The 24,008-nt window shown below is 42.3% G+C and overlaps 1 protein-coding gene and 1 pseudogene across 1 annotated transcript; one reads left to right on the top strand and one right to left on the bottom strand.

Annotated features, from left to right (window-relative positions):
• LOC124232497 (HLA class II histocompatibility antigen, DQ alpha 2 chain-like) overlaps positions 1-1,383 on the top strand; it is a 14,682-nt pseudogene extending 13,299 nt beyond the window's left edge.
• Positions 1,384-13,668: 12,285 nt separating this feature from the next.
• LOC124232502 (HLA class II histocompatibility antigen, DQ beta 1 chain-like) lies at positions 13,669-19,955 on the bottom strand. Its single transcript, XM_046649463.1, has 5 exons — positions 19,803-19,955; positions 18,058-18,327; positions 15,103-15,384; positions 14,478-14,588; positions 13,669-14,040 (listed from the first exon to the last, which is right to left on the bottom strand). Exons 1-5 carry the CDS (start codon positions 19,897-19,899, stop codon positions 13,958-13,960), a joined length of 843 nt encoding a protein of 280 aa, XP_046505419.1. The 5' UTR covers positions 19,900-19,955; the 3' UTR covers positions 13,669-13,957.
• Positions 19,956-24,008: the final 4,053 nt, after the last annotated feature.

Raw genomic sequence — 24,008 nt, 5'->3', positions numbered from 1 at the left:
TTTTCCTCAAAAAAATACTAAACTAAAAGTAGAAATACCATGTGACCCAGCTATCCCACTACTGAGTATCTATCCAAACTAGTTGAAATCAACAATCCAAAGTTACCTGTGTACCCCTATGTGCATTGCAGCACTATCCACAATAGTCAAGACATGGAAACAATCCAAGTGCCCATCGACCAATGATTGGATACAGAAGATATGGTATATATATATATATACAATGGAATACTACTCATCCAGAAAAAAGACAAAATCATTGCATTTGCAACAGGGATGGGCCTGGAGGCAATTATGTTAGGCAAAATAAGCCAGACTGAGAAAGACAAACACCATATGAATTCACTCAGATGTGGAAGATAAACAAACACAGGGACAAAGAAAACAGTTCAGTGGTTACAAGGGGAAGGGGTGTGGGGTTGGGCACAGGGTGTGAAGGGAAGCACTTATATGGGGACAGACAATAAATAACATACAACTGAAACTTCACAATGATGTAAACTATTATGAACTCCATAAAACAAAAAAAAAGAAGAGATCCAATAGGCATCCTACCTTAACAAGCTGGTCCACAGACAGAAGGGGAATCAAGAGCTCTTCCACTATCAGACAGGGAAATGTTGGTAGGAGGGCTCCTCTAGGATGCAATGTCGAATATCAGGGCAAAGCTATTTGCAATTCATATCAGTGCTGTTTTCTCACCATACGGGTTCCCATGGTGACTGTTTCCCAAGTCTATCGTGATGCTGGGTCAGCCCAACATCCTCATCTGTCTTGTGGACAACATTTTCCCTCCTGTGATCATCGTCACATGGTTGAGTAATTGGCATTCAGACACAGAAGGTGTTTCTGAGACCAGGTTCCTTTCCAAGATGATCATTCCTTCTTCAAGATCAGTTACCTCACCTTCCTCCCTTCTGCTGATAATATTTATGACTGCAAGGTGGAGCACTGGGGCCTGGACGAGCCACTTCTGAAACACTAGGGTATGCATGAATTCCACTCCTTTTGGTAGCTTCTTTTCTCTATCAAGTCCAGAACACCCTGCTTATTTTCCACTAACTGCCATGGTCCCAAACTTAACACTTTCAGGGTTTCGAATGATAGACTTCTTTCTCCTCCATAAGCTCCGTGCCCCAAGTCTTTGCATAACCAACCCCTCCTCACCCCATCCCATGTACATGCATAGGAACACTCTATATTATAATTTCCATAACTTTACTTTCACAGAACCTGACATTACAACCCCTCTGTCAGAGCTGACAGAGACTGGTCTGTGTCCTGGGGTTGGCCATGGTTGTTGAGGTCATTGTAATGTGCCCTTACTTCATTATCCAAGGTCTGCACTCAAGTGGTGCCTCTAGACACCAGGGGCCCTTTTAAGTCACACCCTCGAAGAGAAGGTAAGGATTAAGATTTATTAGACTGGAGACACAGTAGGGGAAGAAGGAGAGTGGGAGGAGGTTGTAGACATAAATATGATTGAAAAGTTGTCAGAGTAGGAAACAGCATGATGATGGCACAGGAGCCTCGTAGGACTCATAAATCTCATGTTGGTCCTGTTTCAGGTGTGTTTCCTATCTATGAGAGAAGAATGGATATGCTAGATGTCCTAGCATTATTTTCTGGCCAAGTTCATCATATTCCTTCTCTCCTCCTACACTCCTCCTCTCACTTCTTCTCTGGAACTTAAAGTGCAGAGTTCACATAGTCCTCAAAAATCTCCCCATGACCTCCTAAATTTTTTTCTTTTCTCAATTGTTGCCTATTATGGGAACCCTGGAGTATCCTACCCAGCTGCCTAATCCCTCAGTGACCTGAACTAATATCTCCATGTAAACAATAAATTCCCCTTTATGAGATTTTCATTGAATTTTTTTCTGTCTGTCATCCTAGAGCTGACCAGAATCATGGCCCTTTATGCTTCATTTAATCTCATTTCCCAGATCATGTTTCATGCCCAGTAAGACAGGAGCAACCAAGTATAGACTGACAATATTTTGATGTTTTAGCTGAGGTTAATATTTCTCTCTTCCTTTTGATCCCACTCTAGCCCACTGTCACCCCCTCCCCCCTGATTCAGACATCAATGAAGGTAACATATATCCTCTGCCTTTGGTGTAGCTTTGTTAGAACAGAAATACAAAAGCCAAGAAATACATCTGTACTTATTTTAATATAGCTTTTAAAAGTTATAGTAGAGAAATAAGTTAGGACAAAGGAGTTTTGAATCTGAAAAGTACCAAAAGTCAAAATTCATTTCCAAAATGTTTAACCTTTGAAGAATGAATGATGCTAAAAGAAGCTTTCTTCTCCTCTACTCACACTTGAAGAGATCATTCTCTAGGCAGGAAGAGAAATAGGAAGCTAGAGTACTAGGAGAGCATTAAACTAGGACAATGATGCAGGTATATGAGATGGACAAAATACCTTGTCTTTAATTACGATTAGTAGCAAAAGGAAAGGGAATGAAAGTAGAAACCACAGACATATTTAGGGTCCCTAGAACTACATCTGTGTAGTTGCACAGATGAACAACATTCTCCTATATGAATGCCTGCTATGAATGAATTTATTTCCAAATGTTAATTAGAGAATTTTTTTTTCCAGAATGAGAGAGGCTGAGATTGGGTTTGGCTGAGAGAATAGATAGGATATAGTGGTCAGTGACATATCATTGGTGAAGGGGTTACTAAGAGGACTCTTAGGACAAGTTGTAATATTTGACTTTGGGTTTTTAGTCTTTAATAAAAGATATATTCCCTCCTTCTAGCCCATAAATTTTTTGTCAGGCTATGCTATATGCAAGAGATCTTTATGCATGTTTACTTTTGGGGAGGAGATGGGGAGGATTAAAAGAGACCGGGGAGGTAGAATCAAGAGAATAATTTAAAATTCAGACAAGGCATTAGTAAATGCAGGGAATCTGAACCAGATGTGATCATGAAAATGTAGATAATAAATCACAGAGGATTTTTAGGGCAGTGAAACTACTCTTTATGATATACTATAATAGTGGATATATGTCATTATACATTTGTCCAAACTCATACAATGTACATCAAGAGTGAACCCTAATGTATACTATGGACTTTGAGTGATAGTGATGTGCCAATGTAGGTTCAACAATTGTTACAAATGTACTGCTCTGATGAGAGATATTGCCTCTGGGGGAAGCTATGCATGTTGGGCGCAGGGGATATATGGGAAATCTCTGCACCTTCCACTTAATTTTGCTGTGAACCTAAAACTGCTCTAAAATACAGTATACATATATAAAACTAGAAAAGATCAGCACTTATGATCTAAAATGTATAAAATAAAAATTTTAGTATGGAAATAAAAATGGAGGTAATCTAAAAACACATAAATGTACTGAGAAGTTTTTGTCAATAGGATTTTCAAATAAATTTTATGTAAATTTTAATAATTCATGAGATAAGAACCCAGAATATTGCAGATGGTGTGTGGGTGTGTATGTGTCCATTACAGTAACATAAGGGTTACATTGAATGGCATTATGACCAGTGTCCCCAAAATACGCAAATTACTCAGACTCCTTCCCAGAGGAGTACTAAAGAAAGCAAATTTAATGGTAGTTGCATTTTATTAAAGAATTCATTCATAAAGTCTTTATATAATTTTAAAATTGCAGAATTAAAATTAATTCTAAGAAATAAGAGCAAATATTTTTTTTATCAGCCAAAAAGTTAAAAGTTGGATCACCACATGATATTATTGTAAACAAAGTTGGAAATCAGTCCTCATGATTTTAAATTATGTGATTCTTTTTTTTATTCAGGTAACATTGGTTTATGACATTATATAAACTTCAGGTGTACGTCATTATATTTTGATTTCTGTGTAGATTACATCATGTTCCCACCCAAAGACTAATTACCATCCATCACTGTACGCAAATGCCTAATCACCTCTTTGACCCTCCTCCCTCCCCGCTTCTCCTCTGGTATGCACCAATCCAATCTCTGTCCCTGCAAAGCGAGGAATCTAGGTGGATCAGTAGAGCATCCCCTACAGAATCACTGTTGTAGTCACTAGGAATACATATTTTTTCAGGTGAAAGAAAACAAACAAATAACTGTTTTAAAAAATTCATCATCTCTTAACTTCTATTAACTGACTCACCATTTTAACCTATGAGCTCTTTTCCCTCAGTTAAACATTCATCATCATAGCCAGGAAGGGCAAGGTTATGTTGTAGTGAGATCTTAACCTGTAGTAAAAATTAAATCTCAGTGGCTTAGCTCAATATAGGGGACTCAATTCCACAGTCATTAAAGGCACTTAGGTTATGGAGTTTCCAACATCTTACACACCATCACCTCAGCAATGCCTTCCAGGCTGGCAGAGCAGGGGAAGACAGTGCAGACAGAGCTTACACCCACTTTCAAGTTCCATTGGCTTCTACTAGTCACATGATTCCAACCTAACTGCAGAAGAGTCTGGGAAATGTATAGAAGCTTATGGAATATTGGTGAGTTGATATAATTGAAGGTAAGACCAAATGATCATGATTAGTAAGTTGTTCTCTAGTACACCTATATGCTTTTCTGCAAGACACATGCCTATTAAGACTCAGTACACCTATATGCTTTTCTGCAAGACACATGCCTATTAAGACTCAGTTCTTTTTGTTAGCAAACTTGTTTATAAAGGATGTATTTGTTATTTAAAATAAATCATTAATTAAAGATTACATTGCCCAATGAAATATGGATGCAAAAAATAGTTGTTTCTGGGGCTGGCCCAGTGGTGCAGGGGTTAAGTTCTTGCACTCCACTTCAGCAGCCCCGGGTTCACTGGCTTGGATCCCAGGGGCAGACCTACACACTGCTTGTCAAGCCATGCTGTGGTAGGCATCCCACATATAAAGTAGAGGAAGATGGGCATGGATGTTAGCTCAGAGCTAGTCTTTCTCAGCAAAAAGAGGAGGATTTGTGGCAGATGTTAACTCAGGGCTAATCTTCCTTTAAAAGAAAAAAAAGTTGTTTCTATGAAACTGTCACTGGAAGGAAGTGAAGAAGACTCTGATCCTCTCATTAAGAAGAAATCTTCCAGCATGGGGCCAGTGTGACAATGTTAACTGTAAGAATGTCCCAGCATATAGTCTATCACTCACCACTATAATAGGGTTTAAGTTTCAACTAGAAAAAAATCTGATCTCAATGTTTCCCTAAACTCTGAGTCTGGTTCAGTCTCCAGCCCTGCATCTTGCCTTTGCAGCATCAAAAGCACAGAGCTACATATAGAGACTGAGGGCTCCCTGGACACCCAGCACAAGTCCTCTCCATTTCCCCAAGGGTGTCACTCCTTCTTGATTCCTATGGTGAATGACAATGCCCACTCTGAGAAAATTGACAAAACAATCATTAAACCTCGGACCATTCAGCATCGTGTTCTGGGCAAATTCAGACTATGACCTGGGGAGCAGAATCCTGAGTGTCAGTGTCTGTCCTCACACTCATAGTGTCCCTGCCAGATGACCTTCAGTACAGCCTGAAGTGCAGGAGATGCAGGTCCCAAGGAAGTTGAATTCTCCATTATGACCTCATCCAGAAGAGGGAAGGACCTGCCATTGACTCTTCAGACCCAATGGGTGGGTGAGGGAGCAGGGACGAGAGATGCTTGCTGCTCAGGGGCATGGCCTTGCATAACCTCAGAGATAAGCTTCCAGCCACCTGTCTTTTTTTTGTTTTTGTTTTGTTTTGTTTTGTTTTCTTTTTTTTATTGAGCTGTTGATAGGTTGCAATCTTATGAAATTTCAATTGTACATTAATGTTTGTCAGTCATGTTGTAGGTGCACCACTTCACCCTTTGTGCCCACCCCCCACCCCACCTTTCCCCTGGTATCCACTAAACTGCTCTTAGTCCATAATTTTAAATTCCTCATATGAGTGGAGTCATACACAGATTATCTTTCTCTCGCTGGCTTATTTCACTTAACATAATTCTCTCAAGGTCCATCCATGTTATTGCAAATGGAATGATTTTGTTCTGTTTTGCAGCTGAGTAGTATTCCATTGTATATATGTACCACATCTTCTTTATCCATTTGTCTGTTGCTGGACACTTAGGTTGCTTCCACATCTTGGCTATTGTAAATAGTGCTGCAATAAACATTGGGGTGCATAGGACTTTTGGGATTGCTGACTTCAAGCTCTTTGGATAAATACCCAGTAGTGGGATGGCTGGATCGTATGGTAGTTCTATTTTTAATTTTTTGAGGAATCTCCATACTGTTTTCCATAGTGGCTGCACCAGTTTGCAGTCCCACCAGCAGTGTATGAGGGTTCCTTTTTCTCCACAACCTCTCCAACATTTGTTGCTATTAGTTTTAGATATTTTTGTCATTCTAACGGGTGTAAGGTGATATCTTAGTGTAGTTTTGATTTGCATTTCCCTGATGATCAGCGATGATGATCATCTTTTCATGTGCCTATTGGCCATCAGTATATCTTCTTTGGAGAAATGTCTGTTCATGTCTCCAGCCCATTTTTTGATTGGGTTGTTTGATGTTTTGTTGTTGAGTTGCGAGAGTTCTTTATATATTATGGATATTAAGCCTTTGTCAGATATATGACTTGCAAATATTTTTTCCCAGTTAGTGGGTTGTTTTTTTGTTTCAATCCTGTTTTTATTTGCCTTGAAGAAGCTCTTTAATCTGATGAAGTCTCATTTGTTTATTCTTTCTATTGTTTCCCTTCTCTGAGAAGGCATGGTGTCCAAAAAGATCCTTTTAATACTGATGTCAAAGAGTGTACTGCCTACGTTTTCTTCCAGAAGCCTTATGGTTTCAGGTCTCACCTTTAGGTCTTTGATCCATTTTGAGTTTATTTTGGTGAATGGTGAAAAAGAATGGTCAATTTTCATTCTTTTACATGTGGCTTTCCAGTTTTCCCAGCACCATTTGTTGAAAAGACTTTCTTTTCTCCATTGTATGCCCTCAGCTCCTTTGTCAAAGATAAGCTGTCCATAGATGTGTGGCTTTATTTCTGGGCTTTCAATTCTGTTCCATTGATCTGTGCACCTGTTTTTGTACCAGTACCATGCTGTTTTGCTTACTGTAGCTTTGTAGTATGTTTTGAAGTCAGGGATTGTGATGCCTCCCGTTTTGTTCTTTTTTCTCAGGATTGCTTTAGAAATTCGGGGTCTTTTGTTGCCCCATATGAATTTTAGGATTCTTTGTTCTAATTCTGTAAAGAATGTCATTGGGATTCTGATTGGGATGGTGTTGAATCTGTAGATAGCTTTAGGTAAAACGGACATTTTAACTATGTTTATTCTTCCAATCCATGTACATGGAATGTCTTTCCATCTCCTTATGTCGTCATCCAATTCTCTCAGAAAGGCCTTGTAATTTTCATTATATAGGTCCTTCACTTCCTTAGTTAAATTTACCCCAAGGTATTTTATTCTTTTTGTTGCGATTGTGAATGGTATTGTATTCTTGAGTTCTTTTTCTGGTGGTTCATTACTGGAGTATAGAAATGCTACAGATTTATGCAAATTGATTTTATACCCTGCAACTTTGCTGTAGTTATTGATTACTTCTAACAGTTTTCCAATGGATTCTTTGGGGTTTTCTATATATAAGGTCATGTCATCTGCAAACAGAGAGAGTTTCACTTCTTCCCTCCCTATTTGGATTCCTTTTATTCCTTTTTCTTGCCTGATTGCTCTGGCCAAAACCTCCAGTACTATGTTAAATAAGAGTGGTGATAGAGGGCATACTTGTCTTGTTCCTGTTTTCAGGGGGATGGGGTTCAGTTTTTGCCCATTGAGTATGATGTTGGCTATGGGTTTGTCGTATATGGCCTTTATTTTGTTGAGGCAGTTTCCTTCTATGCCCATTTTGTTCAGAGTTTTTATCATAAATGGCTGTTGGATCTTGTCAAATGCCTTCTCTGCATCTATTGAGATGATCATGTGGTTTTTATTCCTCAGTTTGTTGATGTGGTGTATCACGTTGATTGATTTGCGGATGTTGAACCATCCCTGTGTCCCTGGTATGAATCCCACCTGATCCTGATGTATGATTCTTTTGATGAATTGCTGAATTCTGGTTGCCAAAATTTTGTTTAGAATTTTTGCATCTATGTTCATCAGTGATATTGGCCTGTAGTTCTCTTTTTTCGTGGTGTCCTTGTCAGGCTTTAGTATCAGCATGATGTTGGCCTCATAGAATGTGTTAGGAAGTGTTCCATCTTCCCTAATTTTTTGGAATAGCTTGAAAAGGATAGGTATTAAATCCTCTCTGAAAGTTTGGTAGAATTCCCCAGGAAAGCCATCTGGTCCTGGGGTTTTATTCTTTGGGATGTTTTTGATTGCTGTTTCAATCTCTTTCCTTGTGATTGGTCTGTTCAAATTGTCTGCCTCTTCTTGAGTGAGCTTTGGGAGATTGTAGGAGTCCAAGAATTTATCCATTTCCTCTAGGTTATCCATTCTGTTGGCATATAGTTTTTTGTAGTATTCTCTTATAATCTGTTGTATTTCTGCAGAGTCTGTTGTTATTTCTCCTCGCTCATTTCTGATTTTGTTTATTTGAGCTTTCTCCTTTTTTTTCTTTGTAAGTCTGGCTAGTGGTTTGTCAATTTTATTTATCTTCTCAAAAAACCAGCTCTTTGTCTCATTGATCCTTTCTACTGCCTTTTTCGTTTCAATAGTATTTATTTCTGCTCTGATTTTTATTATTTCTCTCCTTCTGCTGACTTTGGGCTTCATTTGTTCTTTTTTCTCTAGTTCAGTTAGGTGTGGTTTAAGATTGCTTATTTGGAATTTTTCTTGTTTGTTAAGATGTGCCTGTATTGCGATGAATTTTCCTCTTAATACAGCTTTTGCTGTATCCCATATGAGTTGGTATGGCATGCTATCATTTTCATTTGTTTCCAGGTATTTTTTTATTTCTTCTTTAATTTCTTCAATGATCCATTGCTTGTTCAGCAGTGTGTTGTTCAGTCTCCACATCTTTGTGCCTTTCTCAGCTTTTTTCTTGTAATTAATTTCTAGCCTTATAGCACTATGATTGGAGAAGATGCTTGTTATTATTTCAATTTTTTTTAAATTTGTAGAGGCTTGCCTTGTTTCCCAACATATGGTCTATCCTAGAGAATGTTCCATGTGCACTTGAGAAGAATGTGTATTCAGCTCTTTCAGGGTGGAGTGATCTATATATGTCTATTAAGTCCAATTGTTTTAGTTTTTCATTCAGCTCCACTATTTCCTTGTTGATTTTCTGTCTGGATGATCTGTCCATTGATGTGAGTGGGGTGTTGAGGTCCCCTACTATTATTGTGTTGTTTTTAATATCTTCCTTTAGGTCTGTTAATAGTTGCTTTATGAAACTTGGTGCTCCTGTGTTGGGTTCATAGATATTTATAAGCGTTATTTCTTCTTGATGAAGTGTTCCTTTGATCATTATCTATTGTCCCTCTGTGTCTCTCTTTACCTGTCTTATTTTGAAATCCACTTGGTCTGATATGAGAATTGCAACACCTGCCTTTTTTTCCTTGCTATTTGCTTGAAGTATTGTCCTCCACCCCTTCACCCTGAGTCTGTGTTTGTCCTTGGGGCTGAGGTGTGTTTCCTGGAGGCAACAAATTGTTGGATCCTGTTCTTTAATCCATTTTGCCACTCTGTGTCTTTTTATTGGAGAGTTCAATCCGTTCACATTGAGAGTGATTATTGATGCATGTGGACTTAATGCTGTCAATCTGTCACTCATTATCTTGTTTTCCTGTGTTTCTTTTCCTGTGTGCTTTAGACTACCCATTTAATACTGCAATTTCTTATGCTGGGTTTCTTAGATTTTTGCTTATTTATGATTTGCGACTCTGTTCTGTACTTTATTTTAGTGTCTACCTTGAAGTTTGTATTTAGAATCTCGTGTATAATATAGTCTATTCTCTGGTGGTCTCTTACCTACTTGACCAATACTGATTTAGACCCTTTGCTCTTCCCCTCCTAAATAATTATTTTCATTTTTTATTCCAACTCGTCTTATTCATTTGTAGTTAGAGTGCTAAGATCGCCCTTGTTTTGGTAGTTTCCTTACCTTTACCCTAATGCTATAATTGAATATTTGCTATCCTGTTCTGGTTCTGTCTATCGGTCTCCCTAGTCTGTGGATTGTGTCCCCTTTCTCCCTTTTTTCTTTTTTCAAGTATGAGAGCCTTCTTGAGGATTTCTTGTAATCGAGGGCTTTTAGTTACAAATTCCCTTAACTTTTGTTTGTCTGGAAAAGATTTAATTTCTCCCTCATATCTGAAGGAAATTCTTGCTGGATAGAGTATTCTTGGCTGAAGGTTTTTATCCTTTAAAGCTTTGAATATATCACTCCATTCTCTCCTAGCTTGTAGGGTTTCTGTAGAGAAATCCACTGACAGTCTGATAGGGGCTCCTTTATAGGTTATTCTCTTTTTTTTCCTTACTTCCCTGAGTATTCTCTCCTTATCATTCCTATTTGCCAACTTTACTACTATATGCCTTGCAGTAGGTCTTTTTACATTGACAAATCTAGGAGAGAGACCTAAAACCCTCCTCTACACACATTTCTCCATTGATCCCTAGATTTGGGAAGTCCTCTTCAATAATTTCGTTAAGCACACTTTCTGCTCCATTTTCCTTTTCCATATTCTCGGGAATTCCTATGATCCTTATGTTCTTACTCCTCATTGAATCCATTATCTCTCGGAGATTTTCCTCATTTTTTTAAATTCTTAGTTCTCTTTCTTCCTCTGTCTGGCGCCATTCAGCCTGTCTGTCCTCGATTATGCTAATTTTCTCCTCTATGTTGTCTACACGGGCATTCAGGGAATCCGTATTCTGTTTTATCTGGTCCATTGTGTTTTTCATCTCAAGTAATTCTGTTTGATTCTTCTTTATGATTTCAATCTCTTTTGTGAAGTAACTCCAGAACTCAGCTTGTTTCTCTATCTTTCTCTCTACCTCATTGAGTTTTTTGATTATAGCTGCTCTGAATTCATTATCACTTAGTTTACCTAATTCCAAGTCCTCAGGACTTAATTCTGTGTTTTTATTGTTTTCCTTCTGGTCTGGGGCTTTTATAAATTGCTGGATGGTAGAGGAGCGGTTTTTTCTCATGGTGGTAGAATTCAGTTGCAGTTACAGCCTGTCACCACTAGATAGGGGTCGAGAGCGGCGTGTTATGAGCTCTCCACCTTGGGGCAAGATGGCTGCGCCCACTGGCTTTGCTGGGGGGGAGGGGCTGTTACTCACACGCGCCGGTCTGGGTTCAGATCAGTTCTGTTCTCTGGTCTCCCAAGGCCCTTGATTTATAGGGTCCCCACGGACGGAAGCTTTCCCTCCGTCAGTGAGTCTCCACTGAATCAGCGGCAGGAGTCCTGGATGATCCCCAAGTCACGCGGCCCCTCCCCCACTCCTTCCCGACCTGTGCCACAATGATCACAGACTCTAGGGGAGGGAGCGATGTTCTCTCCTACCGTTCCAGCACCTCCGAAGGTGTAAAGCAAGGTTTATGATCTCCGCCTTCTTGGTATTGTAGGTCTCTAACAAGCTGGCATTATGTTTATTCTCTGAAATTCAGTTCTTCCAATCTTTTGTTGTATTTTGGAGGGGAGAGAATCCTGGGTCAGCTCACCCCTCCATTTTGTTCCGCCCCCTGAAATACCAGCCACCTGTCTTAATGATAAAACCCAGAGACTAAGATGGAGACCAGCTTTCAGGACTGGGCGCACATCTAAGGTGCCACAGTGTGTAGCAATCTCCCTAACACCTGGGGAGAGAACGTCATCAATAATCAACAGGGGAGCTCTGTCATCTGAGAATTCCAGCTCAGCAGTGCAATCTGGTGGCTGTGCCAGAGACAAAGGACGGGATGAAAGTGAGCTGGCACCCCCCCAAGGAGGGACCCTAGAACCAGAGAGAGCTCTGCCATTTGTCTTGTGGAATCCACAAGAAACAAACTGCCCCTTACACCACTCCCACTATGACAGAGATCTGGAGGCTGGGATGTTCCATGTGGCAGGAGTAGACATCTCCACACTAGGAAGTCATTTCCAACAACACAAGGATCTGGAAAATCCAGTTCCTGTTCCTATTAAGTGTGATGAGCACGATGCTGGTGTCTGCATCCCACATGCGTGATGATGTTTTTGAGAGGTGTGCATGTTAACTAGGCTGGACCAATCAAAATCTTTCCTAAAATGGTTAAAACTTTGGTAGACACTCTAGAAAAACACAACACATGCACAAACACACACACACAAAGAAACAGAGATGAGATAAAATGTGATGAGAGTGATGTAGAAAATAGAGAGAAATGCAAAAAGAAACACAGAGAGATGAAGATAAATAGCGACAAAGGCACAGATATAGAAAAATGAGAGAGGCAGCAATGCAGTGAAAGATACCTAACAAGGGAGAAAGAGATCAAGATGCAGAGAGACACACTGAAAAAAGTATACAGGGACAAAGAGAGACACAGAGAAAGAGAGAAAGGTGTACAGATAGAGATATAACAGAAAAAGAAGAGAGAGATGAAGATTTCATTGATTATCTGGACCCAATCACTTTTGAAATCAACTTGACCCCAGTCTTCCTTGTAAGATGAACAAAATAAATTTGTGTTGGATTTCTATCATTTAAAACCCCAAACAGTACTTTTATTGCTGATTATACTTCTTCAAAAATAAAAATTGACCTCGATCAGTGTGACTTGACAAGATATATTTGGAATATCAGTGACCAGGGGTCACTATATTGGTCTGCAAAAATCCCACCATGCTTACTTACACAATACTTACCAAACTAGAGGAGAGGCTGGCACATCCTAAGGCCACTGCACTAAACATGGATCCTAAAGAACCATGAAGGATGTGACAATTGAATTGATTTTCTATCTCCTCTGCCCATCCTTACACGGCACCCCACGATGATTCTAGTCTCCTTTCAAGGAACATCCCTTCCTTCTGGTCCAAGGTTGGCTAGGTCACCTCAAAATATGTTCCTTCATTCTACAGTGGTTTCCTACCTCTGCTCATTTAAGAAGGTTCAGGATACAGATAACTCATAATCATGTTTAATTATGATAAAATCTCTATAGTCAGGTAAATGGTTTCAATGTGCTTCTCTTGAACAGTCTGAGGGAGAGAATGGAAACAGAAAAACTCTTTGAGGTCTGGGTAGATGCAGCTGGCAGCACACAGGCAGCGGCTCCAGGGTCAAACCAGGAAGCAGTGTCATAGTAAGACCCTCAGGGTGGGGGTCACAGGAAGTGACCTGGTGACTTTGTCAGCATCACTGTAGGACTCTGATCTCAGAGAGGGACACACTGATAGACAGCTGGGAATACTGAGCAAGGATAAGCAGGCATTACAGATGAACAAAAACCAATCTCAAAGTATTCTCAGGAGTCAGTGCAGGAGCCCTGTATGAGAGAAGGAGAGTGATCAGCACAGGGCACCCTCTACCCTCCCTTTGGAGCTCCTACAGCATCAGACAGAGAATGCTGAGTTCCAGAGCGTATCATCATCACCTCCCCCAATATCTGCGTAAAGGTGAAATCAGCAAAAGAGGACACAGCACTTCAGCTCAATGTAGATGTGTGGGAGGTGGGGCATCAACTGTTATCCTTCTGGGAAACAAGATTTCACTCTCTTTAAGAAATAAGGTAACTCACTTTCTTTCCATCACTAGTAGCCTCTTTCAGTCACTTATAAATGCCCACTGGCAGTAGTCACCAACATGAGGCACAACGTGGGCATTATTCTGGTGTTTAACACCCAAGAAAAGGCTCTGGCTCCAAGTTTCACAGAAAGATGCCACGCAAGTTATGGCCTGGTTCTGGGGAGAAACCTCGGGAGCTTCCTACAGAAACTGGACAAACTTCTCCCCTAACCTGATGCCAGTAGCAGGGAACAGGCCATGAACCAAAACCATTGTGCCCAGTACACTCACTTCAGCCCTTCCCTCTTACTTGTCCCCATGACCCCCAGTGAAGCCAAGTAGAAATAGTACCTGCTGGTGGAGGCCCACGAGGTCCTACAAAGGAAGTTACACAGAGAAAGTTCTCATTACACAAACAGCCTGTCCCTCACTCACCCCAAAGGGAAATGAGATGCACAACTTCACTGGAAATTTATTTCCTCCCTACCTATCAACCACAAGACTTTAACCACCCTAAGCTAAAATTCCCCAAAATGAATGAAACTGTCCCTAGAAGGAAGGGAAGCCCATGCTCTGACCCTTTTAAAGGAAGAAGAGAGCCAGTGAGATGTGATGAACTGGAAGGAAGTCCTAGAATAAACTCCACCTGTTACCAGATTCCAAATCAGATTCCAGTGTCTCCCCCTACGTTGCACCTTCCACCAGCCCAGCCTCCTTTTTACAAGGTCAGGAAGAAAGAGCTACAGCCAGAGGCCGAGTCCCCCCTAGTCTCAGTCACAGCTGATATTCCCCATTTCCCCACAGTGCCTTACCCTTCTGGCTCCTGTGACGGATGATAAGGCCTAGCCCCAGGAAGATCAGCCCCAGCACGAAGCCCCCGATTCCGCTCAGCATCTTGCTCTGGGCAGATTCAGACTGTGCCCCTGGGGAGCAGAACCTGAGTGTCAGCATTTCTCCCCACCCTCCACAAGGTCCCTTTGGGAAGTCTGAAGTCCAGTCTGAGCTACAGGAGGTGGAGGTGCCAGGAGAACCTAGTTCTCCATTCTGACTACCCCTAGTGAAGAGATCAGCCAATAGATCCTTGGACACAGTGGGTGGATGAGAGAAAGGGGGTAAGCAGATACCTGCTCCTCAGGACACATCTTTAACCCTAGACTGTAGGATCCCAGTCACCAGTGATAATAGTCAATCCTTCAGCTGTATCAGTGCTGGGTTCTGGGGCCATGGTGTGTTAAGTGACCTCCCTAGTATCTGGAAAGGCAATGAGATCAGGTTTCTTCTGATGCCCTTGCTATGGGGCAAGAGGCGCTCTAGTTTCCTGTGATCCCCAGCTCAGTAGTGATGTTGGGGATAAGGGATGAGATGGGATGCAGAGGAAGCTCTGTCTGTCCTCTGTTTTGTGAGGCCCACGGTGAAAGGAAACAAACTGCCCCTTACGCCACTCCACTGTGATGGGGCTCTGGAAGCTGGGGTGCTCCACGTGGCAGGTGTAGACATCTCCTCTCTGGGGAGTCATTTCCAGCATCACGAGGATCTGGAAGGTCCAGTCCCCGTTCCTAATAAGGGGAGTGGACACAACACCAGCTGTCTCCTCCTGGTCATTCCGGAACCACCGAACTTTGATCTGGCCTGGATAGAAGTCTGTCACCGAGCAGACCAGCAGGTTGTGGTGGTTTAGAGCCTCTGTCCTGGATGGGGAGACGGTCACTGTAGGTTCCACTGAGGGGAGGAAAAGATAGGAAAAGATGTAGTGAGATGTGAGACCACACAGCAAGTCTCCCCATGAGGAGAGTCCTCCTTGGTACCAGAGTATAGATCCCTGGACTCCAAGTCTTGGGTTAGGATCTGAGCGTGGCCACTTTATTAGTCTGAATAAACACATTAGTCAGTTTACTTTTCAGTCTCAAGAGATAATCGTAATCATTCTGTGGGAGTTATTCTGTTGATAATAACTGATAAAAATGAAGCACTTTAATAATATAAATTGCTATATTATACAGGGCACTATTCATAAAATTTTAAAAATAAAAATAAACCTGGACTTCTTTTCCCCCACACCTATTGAAGGTGACCATCAGGATTAGCTCTAGTGACTCATGGTAAGACAGTGACACTGTTTTTGTTAGTCCCAGTGCTCCCCACAGAGGAAAAAATACAGTGATCAGCTATATGGACTTACAAAATCTGTTTATCTTAAACAGACTGAGAGTAAAAACATAGGGCACACATTCAAGAGAAAAACGTTAGAATAATTTTTATGAAAAAGAACTGAAATAGCAAAAATATAAGTACTTGCTGGCATTAGGAAGTAGGTCAGGAAGCAAGAGAGTGTAAAGTTAGCTAAAAGTTATGTGAACTTGATAGATAACACTGCAGTCAGACTAGGGATTAATCAGTGACTTTTTGATCCCCTGAAAGTATGATTTTGTCCCATTAACATTCAAAATAGGCAGGAACAGACTCATATTGCTGTTTCTGGTCATAATAGGCTTGAACAAGGCTTTGTTTCCATTAGAATTTACATACACACATAGTAAAGAACATAAGGACTGTCTTGTGTTTTGAGGAGGCTTCAGGACCTGGTGAGTAATTGAGGCTGATTACTTAAAGTGTTTAGTATGTATCAATATAAGCATATTAAAGTGGTGATGCTAATCCCTAACACACAAAGTAGTTGTGAAATTAAAAGGCAAAACATAGATGGTGTTTGTAAGTTAATTGTCTAGAAGGAGGAGCTCATTAAATGGGCACGATCAACTTTCAAAATGTCTATCCCTGAAGTGGATGGTTGTGCTGGGCAGAGAGGGGCAGGAGGAAGGAGGATTGGCAGGATCTAGGCCAAAAGAAACCTGAAAAAATGTTTATTCAATAATTTAATAGCATTAATTTACTCCAAAACTTCAGCTCTTTCTATTGCGCCATTTGTTGAGCTTTTCTAAGAAATTAAAATTCTGTCTTACGATACCATTCAAGTGTTTTCCTTTTTAGCAAACAGTTTTCCTCAGACTTTGCATTCACAAATTCTTTTTTTTTTTTTTTAAAGATTGGCACCTGAGCTAACAACTGTGGCCAATCTTTTTTTTTTTTTTCTTTTTTCTGCTGTATCTCCCCAAATCCCCCCGGTACACAGTTGTATATCTTAGTTGCAGGTCCTTCTAGTTGTGGCATATGGGACACCACCTCAATGTGGCCTGACGAGCGGTGCCATGTCCACACCCAGGACCGGAACCAGGGAAACCCTGGGCCGCCACAGCAGAGCGCGGGAACTTAACCACTCAGCCACGGGGCCGCCCTGCATTCACAAATTCTGCTAAGATCCAAATCAGTAACAGTTTATTTTACTTTATTCATTTATTTTTATTTTTTGAGGAAGATTAGCCATGAGCTAACATCGGCCACCAATCCTCCTCATTTTTCTGAGGAAGACTGGCCCTGAGCTACCATCCGTGTCCATTTTCCTCTACTTTACATGTGGACGGCTGCCTACGCATGGCTTGCCAAGCGGTGCCATGTCCGCACCCAGGAGCCGAACTGGCGAACCCTAGGCCCTCAAGCGCTGGAACTTAACCGTTTGGCCACCCCACGGCCCCAAAAAGAGTTTATTTTAAAGCATTAGGCAAAATAGTAAAGAATAATCCATAAAGTCAGTGTTTAAGGTTCTACTAACCCTTCTGTTTTCTTTCCAGTCTAAGTGGATGGGCGGCTGAGTACATTTATTCAATAATTTCTCAAAGTTTTACGGACCTCACACTGAGCCAGTCAGTGTGTCAGGTACTAGACACACAACGATAAATAAGCCAGTCTCTTGCCTGAAGGAGGCCCAGGACTAGTGACAGCCGTTTAAGAAAATATAATTAAGATGAATAATAATATGAAACCAAAAAGTCAAAATATAATACGTCACTACTCTAATATATTACGACATGTACAAGGTGCCCTGGTATAGCTGCGGAGCAGCCCTAAGGCCACTAGGCACAACCCCTTAAGCTTCACAGCCTCGGAAGCTCTGCACAAGGGCCTTGCAGGGAGACCCCACGGCAGGACACTGGGCGGGGAAGAGGGCGGGCACTCTGCTCAGGGCGCTGCTTAGGCGAAGGTGAAGAACGAGGAGGCAAACATACCCGGAGAATGAGGCCGGGATGTGCAGAAAGAAGAGCAGAGGAAGCAGGCTCACACTGAGCACACCTGACCAGTTTCTGTGGGGAACGTTCCAAAGCTGCGGACGTCCCTCCCCCATCTGCCCTCGGCCCCGCCCCTCCGCCGCGGGACGCTCCCGCCTCCATGTCCCTTCCGTGGGTCCGAGGCTCGGGCCCCAGAGGCCGCCCCGCCCTCCCCGCGCGGAGGTGGCCGGGCCGAGGGTGGCCCCGCGGAGGGCGGGCGGCCGGCGCTCACCTCGGCGCTGCAAGGTTGTGCGGACCTCCGACTGGTAGTTGTGTCTGCACACCGTGTCCAGCTCGGCCCGCACCCGCTCCAGTTCGTCCTTCTGCCCGTTCCAGTACTCGGCGTCCGGCCGCCCCAGCTCGGTCACCGCCCGGTACTCCCCCACGTCGCTGTCGAAGCGCACGAACTCCTCCTGGTTGTAGATGTATCTGGTCACGTACCGCACGTGCTCCGTCCCGTTGGTGAAGTAGCACTGGCACTTAAACTGGAACAGGAAATCCTCTGCGGGGGATCACAGCCCGTCAGTCAGGCCGCAGCCCCGCAGCCCAACGCAGCAGCCGCTGTGCTGGCCGGCCTTCTGGGTCGCGGCCGGTTGTGCTGGAAAAACCTGAAAACCGGCCACGACCTCAGGTTCCCGCCCAGCGCGGCCCTGCGCCTCCCGCTCTGAACCAGGGATCCTCAGGCTGCTCTTCTCCAGGCTTGGCCCCCAAACCCTCTCCCCAGGGCTTCCGGGATTGCCTTCATTTAAGGAAAGAAGAGCCCTGTCTCTAGGGGCTAGCCCTGGGACCTGTGATCCCTGCCTGAGCCTGAGAACTGAGTAGAGAGGGCAGTCACGGTGATTTTACATTGATCTCTATAATTAGGGGAATCAGGACGTTCTCACATGAAGTCCCATTTTCCGTAGAACTCCTGGGAATCTCAGAAACAAACAAGTATTCACATAAGCAGGAGAGTTCAAGGGAAGGACGAGAAAGGTCTAGAATTAGGCTTGTCCTCCTGCTGACAAGCATATTCTCTTGGTCCCTGGCAAAGTACCTTCCTCCCCATACCGGGTTTACTCTGAGTTTCTTCCACCCTCACCCCACCGCAGGGTGAGGCTCTCTCACTTTTGTGTGGTTAGAAGGGACTCTGACCTCTCGAGTCCTAGAAAGGAACATTTTATTTATGGCTTTAGAATTAGATAAATTAGTTTCCAATTCAGCTATGCCAGTTAACAGCCTGGCCAGGTTACTTAACAGAGTATCTACATCTAAGTATAATTGTGTAAAAGTCATAATACCTAAATACCTACCTATAGTGTTAGGAAGATTGAGAAAGAATTTGTATAAAGATACTTATCCTGTGTCTGAAATGAATGGTTTCTCAATATGAATTATTTTTCCTTACATTCTTCTTCCTCCTAAATTTAGTCCACCATCAACTCAAGTCTCTGAATCCCACTCAAGTTACTGTTTGACCATAAATCAGTGGCACTTGGAGACTCCCTGTCTGTGGTCACCCAGTCAGCTTCACTCAAATATCAAGTTTGCCTCCACTCAGAATCAGGAGTGTAGAGTCCTTTCCTCAAATACTGAGACTATAGAGACCACTGCTGCCCTCCATTTCCCTGACCCAAGTCCCATAGTATTTAGGCCAGGCAAGGTCTTGGGGGACCCTGAAATGACAAATCCTGCTATGTTTTCTTTGGAGAAATTCGTATCTTCAAAAATGATGCCATGCTCACTTTATCCTGGACTAGTAGTAGATGCACACTTTGTCCCCTCCTCCGTATTATAATATCCCCAGGTTTGAACCTGTGGAAAGGGGATTGTCTTCACCTCATCATTAGAAGGTGGAAATGAGAATGTAACATACCGCTCTTTCCCACAGAAAGACTGTATTCTGAGATCATAGAATCCCCGACACCCCAGTCCAAGGTTCCCTCAGAGCCTGTTCCCCAGGGTGGTGGCTCTGGAGAGCAATTGCCGTGCTCTTACCTGGAGAATCTCTGCCCTCAGCCACTGGGGTGCTTAGCACCACCAGCATCACCATCACAGATGCTGTCCAAAGGCCTCTGGGGATCCGCAGAGCCATCTTCCCAGACGTAATGGAGAACAGAGGAAGATGTAATGGTGGTCAACACAGCTCGCACCTGGTGCATCTGATATACCCACTTCAGATAATAAAGACCTGTGAAGCTTCAATGCAGGATAGGATTGGAGAGTCCCTAGGAAAGGAACCAATCAGCACAGGAGCTGAAGGACCTCATCTATCTCTGGGCAGACATTTTTTATGAAGGTTCTCAGTCCACTGCCTGGCACTGTGTCTTCATCACGTTGCACTGGATGAACATTTGAGAGGAAGATTTTCTCTCGGATATAGAAGATCTGAAGATTGAATGCCTTAGAGGTTTAAAAAACCAAAAAAAAAAAAAAAGATTCAAGAGTAGACATCTTTGTGATATTTATTTAAAACGTATTGTTCTTATACTTGGGATTTTTTTGTAGGGGAAGTAAATGGGGATGATATTACAGGGAAGAGAAAATTATTGTCACAGAGATGTTCACTTCTATTATCTTAGACGCTCTAAGGAGGCTTAAGTTGTGGTGGGAGGAGCAGAGTTAGAAGGAAATGGGTTGGAGCTTCGGTTCTACCACTGATGTGCTTCATGAGGGTCTACAAATGACTGAACCTCTTTTTGCCTCTGGCTTCTCTTTGTAAAATGTGATCATGTTTCATGCATTTTACATCTAGATCTTCATACATATATAAATTTAAGAGTATTATGACTTCTTTAATATTACAAAATTTTCCTCAGCTGCTATGTGTAACTGCTAGGAATATCAGGTTAATATGTGCAGCAAGAAAACAAGCAAAAAAATCTACACCCAGATCTGCTGGCAGTGATTCTTCATTATGTGAGAATCTATTGCATTGGTACTCTGAATCAAAGTATTTGAAAAGTTAAGTCAACTTTTCTCCTATAAGCTCTTCAGCTGCTTAAATCCTCCCTGACCATGAAACAGGCTCATCTGATGTCAGCAAAGGCACAATCCACAAACACACACAGCATTGGGACACAGTCACTTTTAGTTTCAAGGACAGGGAGCAAAAGATGTGCAGAAGCATTTCCTGGGACCTGAATGTTGTTAATGAGGGAGCAGATGTTTAGAGTTATAGATTGTACTGTACTAGTCCTGAGCGTCAAACTCCTAATGGCAGAAGTATTGATGTATTTTTCTTAATAAATATATTCTTTATCAGACTCCTCTCGTTCATGACTGGGGGCAGTAGTAAATGGTTGTAAAGCAATTAGAACAGTGCCTGGCAAACATTCATAAACAAGACAATAAGTATCTCCCTCTCTTCTTCTCTCCCTCCCTTTGTCTCTCTTCCCCGTATTTTGTGGCCTCCTTTTAAAAGAGATGACAGGATCTAAAGGAGAATATAGGGAGTTTTCCAGGTAAAAAGAAATAGGGAAGGGGAAACAACAAGTTTCCATTAGTGGCACATGGAGGCAGTGAGTTACTCCAATATTCTGTATGAGGTGCATAGTTCCAGATCACCTGAGACTGGAATATCTGCAGCTGGGCTTCCACCAGCAGTGGTGCATCAGGATCAGGGTAACTCCGGAATAGGGAGGCTTTCCACAGTGAGGTGGTAGTGTAAAGGAGGATCATCAAACTCAGACCTGGAATAGGGTTGAGGGGCCGGGAAGAATGGCCAGACAGGGACTTTACAGATACCTTAGTTCAGTTCCCTTAGCCCCACCTCAGGGTCCCTCAGAATAACAGAGGCCTCTGGCCCATGACCTCCCTCCTGTCCAAAGGGGGAAATTCCCTCAGTTGTGTTCCAGGGCTGTGCAGTGGAGGCTGCGTCAGACCTGGGGATTTCCCAGCCTCACAGGCCTTTTCACACAGACTTTTCAACTAGCAACAGAAGTGTCACCTTAGAATCGTTTTTCTGATTAGCTAAAACCTCATCTGAAAGGCTCTGGTTTGGACTTCTGCCAGCTGTTTCCTCTGACCCTGTCAACCCTCCCTACATTTTCTAGAACTCTCTGCGCTGCCCACATCCGTACTGCATTACTCAGGGCAGAGACTGCAGGCCTCTTCTGAGAGAAAGGCAACTCACCTGAATCACCCCACCTGGCCCCTGTGGAGACAGGGCACTTAGAATGAGGGCAGTTGTGCCCATGTGGGCAGACAATGGGTTAAAAAACGGTCATTGATATGGGTCAAGGTTATAGTAAAGAAACTTCCCCAGGGGACATCCTCTGTTCCCTCAGGGTGGAAAATAAAAGTTGTGGACTTCTTCCTTGTGGAAATTCAGGGAGAAAGCATCTGCTCTGGTCAGAATCCCTTAGGATCTGTGCTTGATCAGTGGGGTCAACTGTGAACATAATAATCATCTTGTCACCAGAAGGGCCATCCAGGAACCTATTCTGCATTCACTTCAGGAATCAAGAAACATGGTGTATTCTGAAGGGTTCTGTGGCCTCTTTAATGCCAGTAGTAATATAATTAGAAATGATGCCCCAAGAATATTATTTCCCTTTAATAAAAATTTATCAAGCATTTATCCCTAAATTTTTCTAAATCTTTGTGAAGCTACTTACATGTGTCCCCTGTATCAACCCTTAGGTAACAAGTTATATGAATTCTTCACGACACATATAAAGTAGGTCCTTTCTCTTTGCACAAAGTTGTCTCTTTAAAATCACATCTTAGAGAATCTGAAGAAAGAGTTAAACTAGTAGCAGAGTGACTACGGATAAGTCATTTCAGCTCTGAAAGACTTAGTTTTGCCTCATCTGGGAGAAAGAAAACACACCTCAGAGGACCACTGTCGTGAACACAGACATAATTTGTAAAAGTCTTCTGCAATCTGTGGTGAGCGACATATGCATTAGTTTTTAATATAATAGTAGTGAGTTCATTTTCTTTGTAATGTTGTTAACAAAGACAAAAGAGTCTTCTTGTTATTTCTCATCTCTGTTCGGATGATGGAGTCATTACGGTTTCGAATCCCTTCCTCTTACCTCATCATTATGGAGAGAAAGAGCAGGGAGAGCACAATTAGTTGTATTTGATCATGAATCCACTGCATTTTCCCTGTCTGAAGTGACACAACTACCCCTGCACAGAACTGCGATTTTACCTATAATTTCAGATCTCAGAACCTGGTCTTCCTCTCAATGGGCTCACAAGTGTGGAAACTTGAGTGCAAGACACAGAGTCTCAATACAAACCGATGAAAGAAGAAGTACATACAGCCTTGTGAGCTACGTAGAGGGTTATGCCAGAGAGTCTAGGATGATATTTCACCCATCTTGATTTAATTTAGAGTAAGAAGGACTGGCCATTCCTCATTGTATCTTCTGAAAAATGTCTGAAAGCCTGTCCTGTGTCACAGCCCAAGTGTCCTGCATTTCTTGCCCTCATGATCCCTGTGTCAGAGCTCTGACACACCAATGTGGTTTTGTTTTCAGTAGTTTGGTTTCCCTTCCCGAAAACCCAACAGATCTCAGACGGGGAGCAGGGGTACCTAGTATCTTTTACACATGTACAGGATTAAGGTCCTGGGTTTCAATGATGAAAATACATGGATCCTGCCTTTAGATGTTCACGTATTGGAGGGGAAACATATATGGGAAAAAAATAAAAGGAACAAAAGTTTGCAACAGCCACTAAAGGAAATGTCAAATACTGTTGACTAAAGACAAGACTGAATAGTGTTGAAGGTTCAGGAGACTCTTAAAACTATAGATTGATATTCAGTTTTCTTTTCTCTTGTAATGGGTTGGTGACATAGAACTACAAGGTGATTATTATTTGTGTATTAATTCATGAATAATAATTTTTCAAGATAAGGAGGATGGGGAGTTGATGGTGTGGAGGTATGAGAGAGTTGAAAGACAGGCTTTCCAATTGCAATTCTCAGAGGAGGTGAGGGCTCAGCAGATAAAAGACTATGTTCATTCCAGGCATAAACACTTACCTGAGTGCAGACAGACAGGACTAGACAGACTGGGTGGGGGGAGGGGAGTTTGTCAATCACAGCTTGTGGTTTGGTATGTTTAGGGGGTGGGATTTAGGTGTCCCAGTCTTTGTGGGGTTTGACAAGAGCATCATTACAAGTTTCCTAGGTTTTCTTCACAGTATGACAAGAAAAAATAAAGGGAATTTAAGCAGAGGAGTGTT

The sequence above is a fragment of the Equus quagga genome, unplaced genomic scaffold (assembly GCF_021613505.1).
Source record: "Equus quagga isolate Etosha38 unplaced genomic scaffold, UCLA_HA_Equagga_1.0 HiC_scaffold_68_RagTag, whole genome shotgun sequence".
Taxonomy (NCBI): Eukaryota; Metazoa; Chordata; class Mammalia; order Perissodactyla; family Equidae; genus Equus; species Equus quagga.
Note: the sequence above shows the minus strand (reverse complement) of the source record. Positions and strands in the feature narration are given on the sequence as shown.

Bases quoted from the DNA above. Each gene is read 5' to 3' on its own strand.
- LOC124232502 (XM_046649463.1), bottom strand. From the start codon at position 19,899: ATGGCTCTGCGGATCCCCAGAGGCCTTTGGACAGCATCTGTGATGGTG. The intron at 18,328-19,802 runs GTAAGAGCACGG...GATCCCCCGCAG, and splicing joins TGAGGGCAGAGATTCTCCAG to AGGATTTCCTGTTCCAGTTT. The intron at 15,385-18,057 runs GTGAGCGCCGGC...TCCTCCCCTCAG, and splicing joins CACAACCTTGCAGCGCCGAG to TGGAACCTACAGTGACCGTC.